The sequence below is a fragment of the Saccopteryx bilineata genome, chromosome 2 (genome assembly GCF_036850765.1).
Source record: "Saccopteryx bilineata isolate mSacBil1 chromosome 2, mSacBil1_pri_phased_curated, whole genome shotgun sequence".
Lineage (NCBI taxonomy): Eukaryota > Metazoa > Chordata > Mammalia > Chiroptera > Emballonuridae > Saccopteryx > Saccopteryx bilineata.
The window spans coordinates 280,847,329-280,860,539 of NC_089491.1; the positions used below are offsets into that span (position 1 = coordinate 280,847,329).

At 47.5% G+C, this 13,211-nt stretch overlaps 1 protein-coding gene across 2 annotated transcripts in view; it reads left to right on the plus strand.

Annotated features, from left to right (window-relative positions):
* Window positions 1–13,211, plus strand: part of NME7 (NME/NM23 family member 7) — a 154,073-nt gene that overhangs the window by 139,914 nt on the left and 948 nt on the right. Inside the window, exon 12 of one of the 2 annotated variants that reach the window (XM_066261088.1) lies at window positions 3,737–4,011. The exons of the other annotated variant lie outside the window; for it this stretch is intronic. Coding sequence (XP_066117185.1) covers window positions 3,737–3,817 — 81 coding nt within the window. The 3' untranslated portion in view covers window positions 3,818–4,011. Of the gene's footprint in view, window positions 1–3,736; window positions 4,012–13,211 lie in introns of those variants that run through there. 2 annotated transcript variants of the gene reach the window in all.

Sequence of the window (13,211 nt, forward strand, 5' to 3'; positions counted from 1 at the left end):
TTGACTCAGGGGGACTGGCATTCTCACAGGAACTGGAAGTGCCGAATTCTGAGTGGCTCTGGGCGAATGTTGACATTACAGATGTCATTTACAGGAGCGGAAGAAGAGGCTCAAAATAGCAAAGCATTTTCCCTTCTGACTTGTGCTGTGAGATGTTTTAAAACCTTTCAAAAAAAAGAGGGTCCCCGGTGACAGGGTTTTAGCTCTTCCTGCATTTGGTGTATGTAGCAGTGATATATTCTTTTGATGTTAAATGTTCTTAGGTGTTGCTGTTTACCTACCAAGCTCAGACTCGGAGGTAGGCAGATCCCAAATGGCCACCACAACTCGAGCTCCCCAAGTGTTGAGGCCTGTCTCTCTTTCTCTTCCTCTTCCTCTTCCTCTTCCTCCGTCCTTTTACCACATGATCAGTACCGTATCTCTCTCCCAATCTCTTCACAACCTGCCATTTATTAGCTTGTCTCATTTATCATCATTTTTTTTTTTTACAGTATCTCTATTAGCTTGCTAGGGCTGTCATAATTTCCTCGGAACTCTGGAGTCTGGAAGTCCAAGGTCAATGTGTCGACAGGGTTGGTCTCTTCTGAGGCCTCTCCCGTAGGCTGGTAGATGGCTGTCTTCTCCCTGTTTCCCCAACTCTCCCTCTGTGAGTGTCTTTGTCCTTATGTCTTCTTAGAAGGACCCACCTCATGGATTAGGATCTACCCTAAAATCCCATTTTTAATATAATCACTCATTTAAAGATCTTTCTCCAACTACAGTCACATTCTGAGGTAGTTGGGATACAGATGAATTTGGAAGGGACACAGTTCAGCCCATAACAGTAGCCCAAGATGGACATCATAATACTTGTCAGCGGCAGGATTCAGCTCTTCATGTTTGTTGACCTTGAAAGTTGCTGGGGAACTAACTGCTCGTTATCTCGTGGTAACCTGAGGAGCTGCGGTGGGAGGAAGGCAGTCCAGGATCAGAGACATAGCCCAGGGTGATGCCTGCAACTCAGCCAAGTTCTTGCCATGAAAGCTCTCAAGGGCAGCAAAGGAGGAGTTGTTGAGTACCTTGTACACACCAAACAAGGTGCGAGGCACTTTACACACATCCACCCAACTGAAGCTCAGAGCGCTCACAAAAGGTAAGAACCGCTAGTATTGTCATTTGGGAGTGGAGGAAACAGGTTTGGAGATAGTAAATAATTGGCCCAAGGCCTCCCGTACCAAGTCAATAAAAATGCTAGGATTCAAACCCAGGCCTACATCTGACTCCAACACTGGTGGCTTTTCCATGGCCCATTTGCTTCTCTCTGCTGAACACACCAGCGGTGATTGGTCACTTGTTATAGGTAAGCCCTGCATGACCCTATTCTGTAGACCTAGTTTTTTTACTGTGTGTTCTTCTTGGCCAGGTCAAGAAAATATTACTTGGTCAGAAAAATATTTTCTTCTTTTACTGACTCTAGGTGGTCCTCTGTATATAGTTCAAATAGTCATTGCATTGATTCCCAGAAAAGAAATCATGTCTATTCTTTTTAATCATTTAAAAGTGTTTTTGATCACCTATTGCTGCATAGTAAACAACCCCAAAATGTAATGGCATAAAAAATAATCATGTTACTCCCTCACAGCTCTGGCTCATGGGGTCCACTGGGCTCCTGAGCCTTCCCCAGTCGCTTGAAGCCGCTCCATCCCCAGCAGTGCAGAGGCAGCCCCGTGAGGCTTAGTTGGGAGCTGGCACCATGGCCCGCCCGCCACATCTCTTGGCTAAAATGAGTTCCAGGCCAGCCCACATTCCTTGTAGAAAGGAAGGCCCAGGGCCATGAATACTGAATGACTTGACTCATAAAGGCCATCTAGAGAGACTGGTTGCCACACATTTGCCAAAGAAAAAAAGTGGGGGGGGGAAAGGGCATTATTGAGTGATTTCTCAAAAGATAATTAGAGAAATAGCTGTGCAGCACTTTGATGCTTTAAAAAAAAAAAGAAAAAAGGAGTGGCCTTCGCCAGTTGGCTCTGTGGTAGAGTGTTGGCCTGGCATGTGGATGTCCTGGGTTTGATTCCTGGTCAGGGCACACAGGAGAAGTGCCCATCTGCTTTTCCACCCCTCCCCCTTCTCTCTCTCTCTTTCCCTCCTTCAGCCATGGCTCAATTGATTTGAGTGAATTGGCCTCAGGCACTGAGGATGGCTCTGTGGCCTCTGCCTCAGGCACTAAAAAATGGCTCCATTGCTGAGCAACTGAACAAGGGCTCCAGATGGCCAGAGCATTGCCCCCTAGTGGGTTAGCCAGGTGGATCCTGGTTGGAGTGCATGTAGGAGTCTGTCTCTCTGCTTCCCCTCCTCTCACTTAAAAAAAAAATTAGAAAAAGGGTATTTTTCAGAAAGTAATATTTAAGTAATAGCAGCAAAAAGAACTTATGCAAATGTTGTATGTTTAATCTTAATAGGAAACAAGGCCCCCTGGAGACAGAGCCTACAAAGCTTTAAGTGTGGATTAAGAAACAGAATAAGGCATCAGTTTTACTGGTACCAGACTCTGTCATTACTGTCTCTAAGCTACAATTGACATGGTTTTGTGCACATGGGTTTTTGGCTCCTTCTCTGAGTCAGATAATTCTCTTGAGAGAAGGAAGGAGGGAAGAAAAGAAAAAAGGGAAGGAGGGTGAGAGGAAGGAAGGAAGCTACATAAAAACAAAATGAAAATCCTTGCCCTGTTCACCAATAGTAAGGTGCACTTGTATTCCCTTTAGGTTCAATTGGTATAATCTTTAGCATTTATGAAGTGCTAAGACCTGTTAAATGAGATGAATGTACATTCTATCATTTACTCAAGGATGATCAATAGTCCTTACCCTAAAAAATTACCTTTCATGAGTTCTTAAATTATTTTTAATTAGATGTTTTGGTAAGATGTATGCAGACATCTCACATGGCAGATACAGCTTCTGAGAAAATGTCTTCCCTTGTGGGCGATCAGTGTGAGTTTCCTTCTTATTAATAGACAGAAAATGTATGTTGCCCGTTAGAGAGATGTGTGCTGTATAGACCTAGCAGTGGTTGGCAAACTCATTAGTCAACAGAGCCAAATATCAACAGTACAACGATTGAAATTTCTTTTGAGAGCCAATTTTTTTAAGCTATATAGGTAGGTACATTCCTTATCGAGGTAGCGCCCGCATGTGGTATTTTGTGGAAGAGCCACACTCAAGGGGCCAAAGAGCCACATGTGGCTTGTGAGCTACGGTTTGCTGACCACTGACGTGATTTAGATGAGGGGTCGTCAAACCACAGCCCACTAGCCACATGTAGCCCACTGCCTGGTTTTGTAAATAAAGCTTTATTAGAACACAGGCACACCTACATGATGTCCATGGCTGCTCTCTAGCTACGTCAGCAGAATTGAGAAGTTGCGACAGAGATGTATAGCCCACAATGCCCAAAATATTTACTACTCTGTCCCATAACAGAAAAGGTTTGGTGACTCCTGATTGACATGATTAGTCTGGTCATTTATTAGTTTTCTAAGTTTCACAAGAATTTTCCTTTGTGTTTTGTCGGTCGGCTGGTTGGAGGCTTAGAGCAGAGGTTCTTGTCTTTTTTCCTCTGACTTATTTCACTTCACTTATCACGATATTCCCAAGATCCATCTGTGTTGCTGCAAACAGCAATGTCTGATCTTTCTCATGACGGAGCAGTGTTCCATTGTATACATGTACCACATCTTCTTTATCCTCGCGCACTGCAGGTGGGAATGTCAGCCAGTACAGCCACTATGGAAAACAGTGTGGAGGTTCCTCAAAATATTAAGAAGAGTGCTACCATATGAACCAGCGGTCCCTCTCCTGGGCATCGTACCAATAGATGCACCCCTGGGTTCACGGTAGCATTAGTCACAATAGCCAAGACCTGGAGAGAAGCCAGCGCCTTGCAGTGGATGACTAGACAAGAAGACGTTTTAGCAAGAACTACATGATTCCATACATTGGTGGAATATAAAAACGAGACTAAGAGACATGGACAAGAGAGTGGTGGTTACCAGGGGTGGGGGGAGGGAGGGCGCAGGAGGGAGGGAGGGAGAGAGTTAGGGGGAGGGGGAGGGGCACAGAGAAAACTAGACAGAGGGTGACAGAGGACAATCTGACTCTGGGTGAGGGGTATGCAACATAATTCAATGACAAGATAACCTAGACATGTTTTCTTTGAATATATGTACCCTGAATTATTAATGTCATCCCATTAACATTAATAAAAATTTATAAAAAAAAAAAAAAAAAAAAAAGAAGACGTTTTAGGAATCTGTATTGGAGCTGCCAGAATTGGGGGCGTGTGTTGGGCATAAAGGGGAAGAGTGATGGAGGTACATGGGGCCCCGCAACCTCCGCTGAGCCGCTGGTGGGCTTGGCTCACTTAGCAGGTGGTAGGCCGCAGACACACAGTTAAAGTTAGATCGCTTCTTAGCTGAGTGTGGGATTGAAACCTCCGTTTCCTCCATCGGCATGCAGACACCTCATAGGTCAGTGAGTGCTGAGCATTAATGAGATGTTGAGTTTAGAGCAGTGCTGTTGTCCCCACCTCTGTCGGACTTAGATGCTTCTTTATATCCTTTCAGAATTGGATAGCTAAGAATAGAAATGCCAAAAATAGAAAAAGATCAGAGCTTTTCTTACTGTGAAACAAGAAGCGAGGAGGTAGACTGGGGCAAGCTCTGGCTGCGAGCTCAGGAGTCAGCCTGAGCTCTCTGTGATGATCTTGGCCGTTCCCCATGTTACCTCTTAATTCCAAGGTGGCTGCTCTGTCTCCTGCATCACGTGCTCGTCCCAGGCAGAAAGAACCAAAGGGCCTCTGGCAAAGGTCTGCTCCCAGTTGAGTATGCCTGCCTTTCGGGAGCCTTCCTGAAGCCCTGCCTGGCAACTTCTGCTTGTGTGACCTTGGTCAGAAATGAATAACAGCCCTCCCCTCCCCCACGCATAATGGCAGCTGTGCTCTTTGCGTCCCCAGCAGAATTGCAGTTCTTGTTCTGAAGACGGGGAGAATGGGGACTGGGCAGGCATTGGCGAGTGCCGCCTCGCTGTTCCCAGTGTGGTCGTTGCTGCCGTCACCATTATTACCTTGAGACAGCGCCTCTCCCGTGAAGCCCCCAGGACGGACTCCATAGAAAGAGCAGCTCTCCTTGTTCTAACATTCTGCCTGAATCTGTCCACACCAGAGGAGCATGCCCGTGGTAGGGTCGCCTATGTTTTAATTAGGCGGGTTGGGTTCTGTTTTAGCCTCTGACATTACTGTTCTAAGTAATTTAAAAGAAACATTAATTAAAATAGTTTAGATTTGGGTTTTTTTGGATGGGGCCAAGGCAGAATTATACCATTCAAAATGAGACTAGAGACGAAGAGCCAAGCTGCTCCAAATGAAATCTGATAAGGTTTTAAATAATTCATTGTTCTCTGCTGTTACAGAAACTAGAAGAACTTTTGGGAACTTTATGGGCCACCGATGTTCTTGCTTAAAAATAAATTAAGATTAATGCATGATAGGAAAAGTATTTGTCTCTGTTGTACTTGTCTCTTTCTGCAAACCCTATTTACGTATGTTCCTTTTTAAATAGGGAAGGGGCCACTCCTTTCTTCTGCTCCCGACTCCCCTGGTCTCCGCTGCCCTGGGCTGTTCACCGCAGACCGGCCAGGTCTCTGCTGCCTAGGGGTGGGCAGGCTCCTCTCCATCCCGCTCACTGATGTCCGTGGGTGGTGTTGTAGCAGCGCTTTTGGCAGAAGGCGGTGATGGAGATCGTGTGAGAAACCTTTAATCTAGATCAGGGGTCAGGAACCTTTTTGGCTGAGAGAGCCATGAACGCCACATATTTTAAAATATAATTCCGTGAGAGCCATACAACAACCTGTGTATGTTATGCATTATCCAATAAAAATTTGGTGTTGTCCCGAGGACAGCTGTGATTGGCTCCAGCCACTCGCAATCATGAACATGAGAGGTAGGAAATGAATGGATTGTAATACATGAGAATGTTTTATATTTTTAACATTATATTTTTTTTATTAAAGATTTGTCTGCAAGCCAGATGCAGCCATCAAAAGAGCCACATCTGGCTCGCGAGCCATAGGTTCCTGACCCCTGGTCTAGAGCAAGCTGGAGAAAGTATGGAGTTGAGGGTATGGGGAAGAGGACACCTGGGGAGCACCGATGACAGTCATCATTAGGTAGTCACCATCCACTGTGTGTACAGGACTCGGAGTGCAGGAAGGAGCAAGGGAGAGGGATCCCCTTTTGCCCTGATGGGGCTACAGGTGCCAAAGGACGTTCCCAGTGGCGACATCCTTACTCTGCTCTGGGGCGTCAGGAAAGGGTGATGGGAGCCAACAGCAGCAGGTTTCGCGGCCGTGTTGTGCGTTGTGAGAGCCACGACGCAGGCTGGAGGTGACACAGAGGGACATGCCACCAGGTTTGACTAAACAGTTGGTTCTTGGGGAGCGGCATGCACTCACAGGCTGCTCTGAGGGTGACAGTGGCAGACGGGGCACAGGGCGCAGGTGGGAGCCTCCTAGTCTTAGCGCTGGTGACAACTCCTCTCCTTTCTTCTGAGGCAGGCTCCCGGGAGCACAGGGCACCACGGCCCACAGCCGTCGTCCCCTGAGAAGCTTGACTTTCACTCAGATCTATTTAGCAGGATAACTTGATGCTGGTAATGGTGGGGTGTGGTTTATGGAGAAACATGGCGCTGCCCTCTGTATCATTGCCATCGGAGGTTACGGCTGTCCCCTCAACATCTCCATCTTGCCCTTCTACAGGTGTTATTGCCATGTGATTCTTACCCTTTTGACTTCTTATCTTTGGATATAAGTCATTTTTTTCTTAAATCTTAAGTCAACACTTGCTCTCTCAATTTCTTTCCAGATTTAAGTGAAAAAGTTCATCCCAACAGTTCCCCTCATTAACTATTAAATTCTGATTATGCATCCTGTCAGCTTTGATCTGATCTGATCTAAGAGCTCTTTACTTTTCTCGTATGTCTTTGTAAAAGTGCCGTCCTATCTTCTCAATCATTTTAGTTATTTTCTAATTCAAGTATTTTCCTCTTGGAACCTTTTGAACTGGTGTGTGTGTGAAGTGGAACAGCAGGAATTTCCCCAGAAACAGCCCCCTGTGGGGACCTCACGCATGCGGTTTCATTCCCAGCACCCCGTGAGGCCGGCCAACAGTGATGGCCGCCCCTCTGCAGCTGCCTCTGAGGCCCATGTCTTCGGGGACACACCAGGGCACACTCCAAAACGCCTTCTTCAGTCATCGTTTGCTGTTTCTAGAGCTCACTCCATGAGCCTGCGTCGGGTCCCTTCCTGCGAATACCCACTCTGTCCCTGGTGCAGGCAGTCCCCTGCCTCCTTTTTGCCCGCCTTCCATGTCACAGTGAGGCCCTGCCTGTGGCCCGGGCACACGGCTTGTGTCAGGGCATCCATGTGCCCTGAAGACCAGCGAAGGCCATGCCAGCTGCCAGGTCTCATTCTCTCCTTCAGGTCACTGACAACTGTCAGCTGGGCATGGTCTAGCCCTGGTTTCTGGGGCACTTACCTTTACGAATTCTTCAGGGCAGTGGTTGGCAACCAGCAGTCTGTGGACTGGTGCCAGCCCGCCAGAAATTTCGTGGTTATCAGAGTGGTTAACTCACCAGTCACAGGCCGGTGGCTGAAACCATGCTCTGGGGCAGGAGTTTGCAGCCCTGGTGGACATCTCAAGTACTGAGAGAGAAAAGGGAATTACTTGTATCTGTATGTTGCTGTACCATTCAGAGCATATTGCCTGAGCACAGTCTTTCCTGTGACCACAGAACATTGGTTAGAAACCAGGAAACTAAATGGCTCCACTATCTATGAACAGACATACACATCTTTCCAGTTTCCCCACAAATGTCTTTTGTAGCAAAAGAAAAAGAATGTTTCTGGGCTAGGATCCATCCGAGGATCACATGCTGCTTTCGGTTCTCATATCTCTTTGCCGTCTTTGTTTGCCTGCCTTTGTCATTCATGATCTGCTGAATTATGTAGCTGCCCTTGGAGGGTCGGGAGGTGCCTGCACAGTTTTGGCTCTGGGGCAGGATGGCTCAGACACCCACGGCATCCTAGATATAGCAGGATGGGCCGCGGCAGTGTGGGGATGTCGGAGAGCCAAGAATGATGCTTCGCCCATAGTGTTTACTGTAAGCTTTCAAGGTCTAACTCAGTGGTCAGCAAACTGCAGCTTGCGAGCCACATGCGGCTCTTTGGCCCCTTGAGTGTGGCTCTTCCACAAAATACCATGTGTGTGGGCGCTACCTTGACAAGGAATGTACCTACCTATACAGTTTAAGTTTAAAAAATTTGGCTCTCAAAAGAAATTTCAATCATTGTACTGTTGATATTTGGCTCTGTTGACTAATTAGTTTGCCGACCACTAGTCTAACTAGACCCTGACTCATTTCTTCTCCACAACAACCCTGTGCATAGGTATTCTTACATTCTAGATACGGAGCCTGAGCAACAGGCGCGACCTGCTCAAGGTCATGCAGCCGGGAAGGGTGAGGCCAGGCCCCAGGGGCCTGGGAGCGCTTAGCCCGCAAAGGCAGAACCCGAGGCACTCACAGGAGGGCCCTCCACATGTCAGTAGCAGTAAAACCTGTCAACCTGTCGCATCAACTGCAGACTGGACTGATACTATCTACTTTGTAAATGCCTGAGGATTATACATGGTCCTCTGTTAAAGCACTTAATATGTTAAAAGTAAGTGAAATTTACAATGTAAATGTTGAAAAGTTGGTATGACTGACTGAGATAGGGTAACTCTCAGAAGGGCTGCCGTCATCTCTGGGGGAGGGCACAGAGGCAACAGACACCCATCCCTGCTTGTAGGTGTGTGCGGGGCTGGGCACCTCCAGGGCGGGGGCCGGCAGCGAGTCAGGAAGCGCCAGGACTTCCTGCCTCACGGGTTCTGTCAGAAGGTGTCTGTCCCATGCAGAGAACAGTCAGCCCCACTCTGTCCCGGATGGAAGTAGTTACCTCCCCATGTCGGAGACGGTTGTTTTCACCCGTGAGTGGCGCTGGAGGAATCAGGTACCTAAAAGCTCTGAGGATGGGGGTTCACAGGATTACTGACAGGTGCAGTCACCTTATGTGAAAGTTTTGTTTTGCTTTCAGACACCTCCAATACGCCCCTGTGCCTATGGGGAGACAGGCATGTGTGAAGGAGCTACTCTTCCGACTCAGTTCAACTTCTCTGTAGCCTGTCATAGATTTGAGGGGACAGCCACAAGGAGCCCAAGGAAGTCTGGGCTCCATAGCTGCTACGGTGGCCAAGGGCGGGGTATTCCTCTCCCCTGTCAAGGCCTAGCTGTCCCCTCCAGCCCTGCATCGGGAGGCCTGGGTTTCCGTTAGCTGAAGTCCCAGGAGCTTGACCAGGGACTGAGCAGTGATGACCGCAGCGGGTGCTGTGGCTGCTGGGTGGGGGGCCTTCCGCTCACGCTGGCCGCCCCCACCTGGTTTCTGTGGGGCCACCCAGAGGAAGACACACTGCCTTGGGGACCCCTGTCAGAGCCCTGAGTGAAGCCCCGTTATGTTAAGGCTCGGTGGGGAGCTAGCTGGGAGCAGTGCCTCCCAGCTTTATTCCAGTGCAGGCCTTCCTCAGGGTGCGGGGTTCCTGTGGCCACAGCCACCGTCTCATGGTAGGTAGGAGGTGGGTGCCTGCAGGCCAGTCACAAGCTCGTGCCTCTGTGTGTCCGGGTCCCTCCTGGGGCCGAGCCCGAGGGCGGCAGGTGCAGTGTCTGGTTCACGCCAGCACCCCTTAGAGAAGAGAGGAGAGAGTCATGTGTTCTCTTGCATCTGATACCCAGATCAATTTACTCGATTAAAACTGTCCTCCACTGCTCACAGCATGGCTTCCGTCTCTGTCCCCGGGTCCCGAATCCTGGGTTGTCACAAGGACGCGCTCAGTCCTCCATGGCCCGGTCTATGGGCACTGAAGCGTTACTAATCCTCTGCGCAGCCGGCGTTCCAGCAGTCTGGGCTCGGAAAGCTCCTGATAGCCCGCTTTTGTCTCTGATCACTGATAACACTTTTAATTTGGACCTGGAGCCATTCCCTTTGGTAATGAGTGCAGCTATTGTTCCAAAACCAAGTTCAGATTAGATTTTTGCCCAAACACATACAGAACTGAACACCTTGGCTTCTCTTAATGCTGTATTTTGAGCAAAGGTTCTAAAATTCTAGTCAGCCATGTATCTTTTCATGATTTTACCCAGTACCAGCTGAAACTCTATTTGCCATTTTTGTATAAAGTACATTATACTTTATTTTACTGCCGTACATGGAAAATTAGTATTACTTGCCCTTAATTGGAGGTAATCAAATAAATACAATGTAAACATATTATTAAATTCTATCTGGATACTATTGCTTGCCAAGGGTGTTGAGCCGAGGGCCTGACTCCCTTTATTCTAATGTAAGCCTTCTAGTGCTTGTTTCCAAGAGGGACCCAGCCCGCCTTCGAGAACCATGGCCTTGGGAAAACTTGCTCCCTTTATATTGTGTCTGGAGTTAAGCATCTGATTGACTGGACTTGAGTGAAAACTCCTTTCTACAATGTGCTAAGAATACCATTAAGTAGGCAGGTGACACTGTCCGTACATCCGGAAAACGTGTGACCTACTGGAGAAAAAGTAACTAGAGAGAATTGATAAGGGTGGATGGTAGGAGGTGGAGCTCCATTTATTCATTCCATCTCCGCCCACCTCCCTCCCCTTTGGCCGGCCATCAGCTTGCTGCATCTCTGGGTCTGTTTCTGTTTTTTTAGACTCCACAGAAGTGAGACCCCATGGTACTTGGCCTCTCTCTGACTTACTTCACTTGGCACAGTGTCCTCCAGATCCGTCCCTGCTGTTGTGAACGGCAGGCAGGGCTTCCTTCGTTTTCCTGGCCGAGCCACCTTTTGTTGTGGGCGGCACTGCTTTACCCACCAGCCTGCTGACGGGCATCTGGGGTGCTTGTGTGTCTTGGCTGTGACTAGTCATGCTGTGAGTTAATGCGTTTGTTTTCTTCCGATAAACACACAGAAGTGAAATTGGTGGATGGTATGGCAGCTCTATTTTTAAATTTTGGAGAAAGCTCTACACCATCTTCCATTGTGGCTGCGCTGATTTACAGTCCCACCAATGGCTCATGAAGCCTCCCTTTTCTCCACAACCTTGCCAGTGCTTGTTGATTTATTGATGAAAGCCTGTCTGATAGGTGTGAGGTGATATTGTGGTTTTAATTTGCATTTCCCTGATGATTAGTGATATTGAGCATCTTTTCATGTCTGTAGGCCATCTGTATGTCCTCTTGGAAGAAAGGTCTATTCTGCATCTTTTTAAATTGGATTGGGTTTTTTATGTTAAGTTTTGAGTTCTTTACATACTTTGAAAATTAACCCTTTATGGGTATATCATTTGTGATACGTTTTCTCATTAAGTTGGCTTTTCATTTTGCTGATGGCTTCCTTTGCTTGGCAAAAATTTTCGACTTTGATGTAACCTCATTTGTTTTGTTTCCCTTACCCGAGGAGACACGTCCAAAAACATATTGCCAAGAGTGATGTCAAACAGTTCACTGCCTGTATTTTTAGTTTTATAGTTTCTTTTAGTTTCAGGTCTAACATTTGTCTTTATTCCATTTTGAGTTAATATTTGTATATGGTGCAAGAAAGTGGCTTTTTTTTGTGGATCTCCAGTTTTCCCAACACCACTTATTCAAGAGATGGTCTTTACTTGTATATCCTTGCTACCTTTGTTGTACTTTGACAATATAGATGAGAATTTATTTCTGGATGCTCTATTCTATTCACTGATCTGTGTATGTTTTTATGCCAATACCATATTGCTTTGATTATTGTAGCTTTGTAGATAGTTTGACATCAGGGAGTATGACACCTCCCACTTTGTCCCTTCTCAAGATTTCTTTGGTCATTCGAGGTGTTCTGTGGTTCTCTGAAAAGAATGCCATTGGTATTTTAACAGAGATTGCACTCAATCTGCCTATTTAGGTAGTATGGACCCTTTTAACATTATTAATTCTTCCAATCCATGAGCAAGATATAGCCTTCCATTTATCTGTATCTGGTTCAGTTTCTTTCGATGTCTTATAGTTTTAAGAATACAGAACTTTTACTTTTTTTGGTTAAAAAGAGGAAGGGGGCCGGTATTAGCTGCATTATCAAATATGCCCCAAGATTTCAGTGGCTTAACAAGAGGATCTTATTCAAGGTGACACCGTTGAAGCTGCAGCTCAAAAGGCAGTAAGCCTCCCGGTGATGCATCAGGGACCGTCTCTGACTTATGGCTTTTTCATCCATTAGGGGACCATGTTGTCTGTGCCCAACTGGTCCAAGGGGGATGGGGAGAAAACCAGCATCAAGAGGCTCAGACATGTGCGAGTACTTAACAGTAGACTGTGAGCTGCAGCGGAGCGTGGACAGATGCGCGCTTTGCTTCCTTGTGGCTCTGCCCCTCCTGGGATGAGTGCCTGGCACGGGGTCGGCAGTCAGCAAGGACCTACTGATTCCAAGAATACCAACCCCACTTCCGTCTCCAGCTGGAGACCTAACCCTCAGGATCGCAGGTGGGGGACAGGTCAACACAGCCTGAAGAGGTTGCAGGGAAGCAGGAGTGGGCGGAGTCTCGAAGGGTGCGAGAGGCAGAGCATCCACACACAATCACACAGGACAGAAGGTGCACAAACCAGTGGGTCAAGTCTGTGACCACAGTGGTAACCGTGGAACAGCCTCAGAAATGCAAACCGCCCTCCTGAGTAAATGCCCTCCTTTCCCCAGACCCAAAGCCATTCCCCTCTTGTTCATAATGAAGACCCTGCAAAATGAGTTGTTTGAGCCTCACAAACCATCCTGTCACTGGACCGGCACCTCCTAGTTCTGCGTGGGACCGGGGGGGGGGGGTCCTTTCTGAGCAACCAGCTCTGTGCAGTGTGTGTGGGGGTGTGTGTGCGCATTTCCTCAGCTTGGAGGGAGGCTCAAAGCTTCTGCAGCTGAGTTGGCTGTGCGCGTCCAGTTCCCAGTGCTGTTTTAACAGGATTGTTGCTCTTCTGGAGATAACCAAGTCTCAGGCGGTATTTCTAAAGCACAAACGAAAGCAGATTAGCAGGGCTGTAAATGGGGCGGTAAGATGGAATTAAAGCTGTTACTGCTATGTCTGGTCT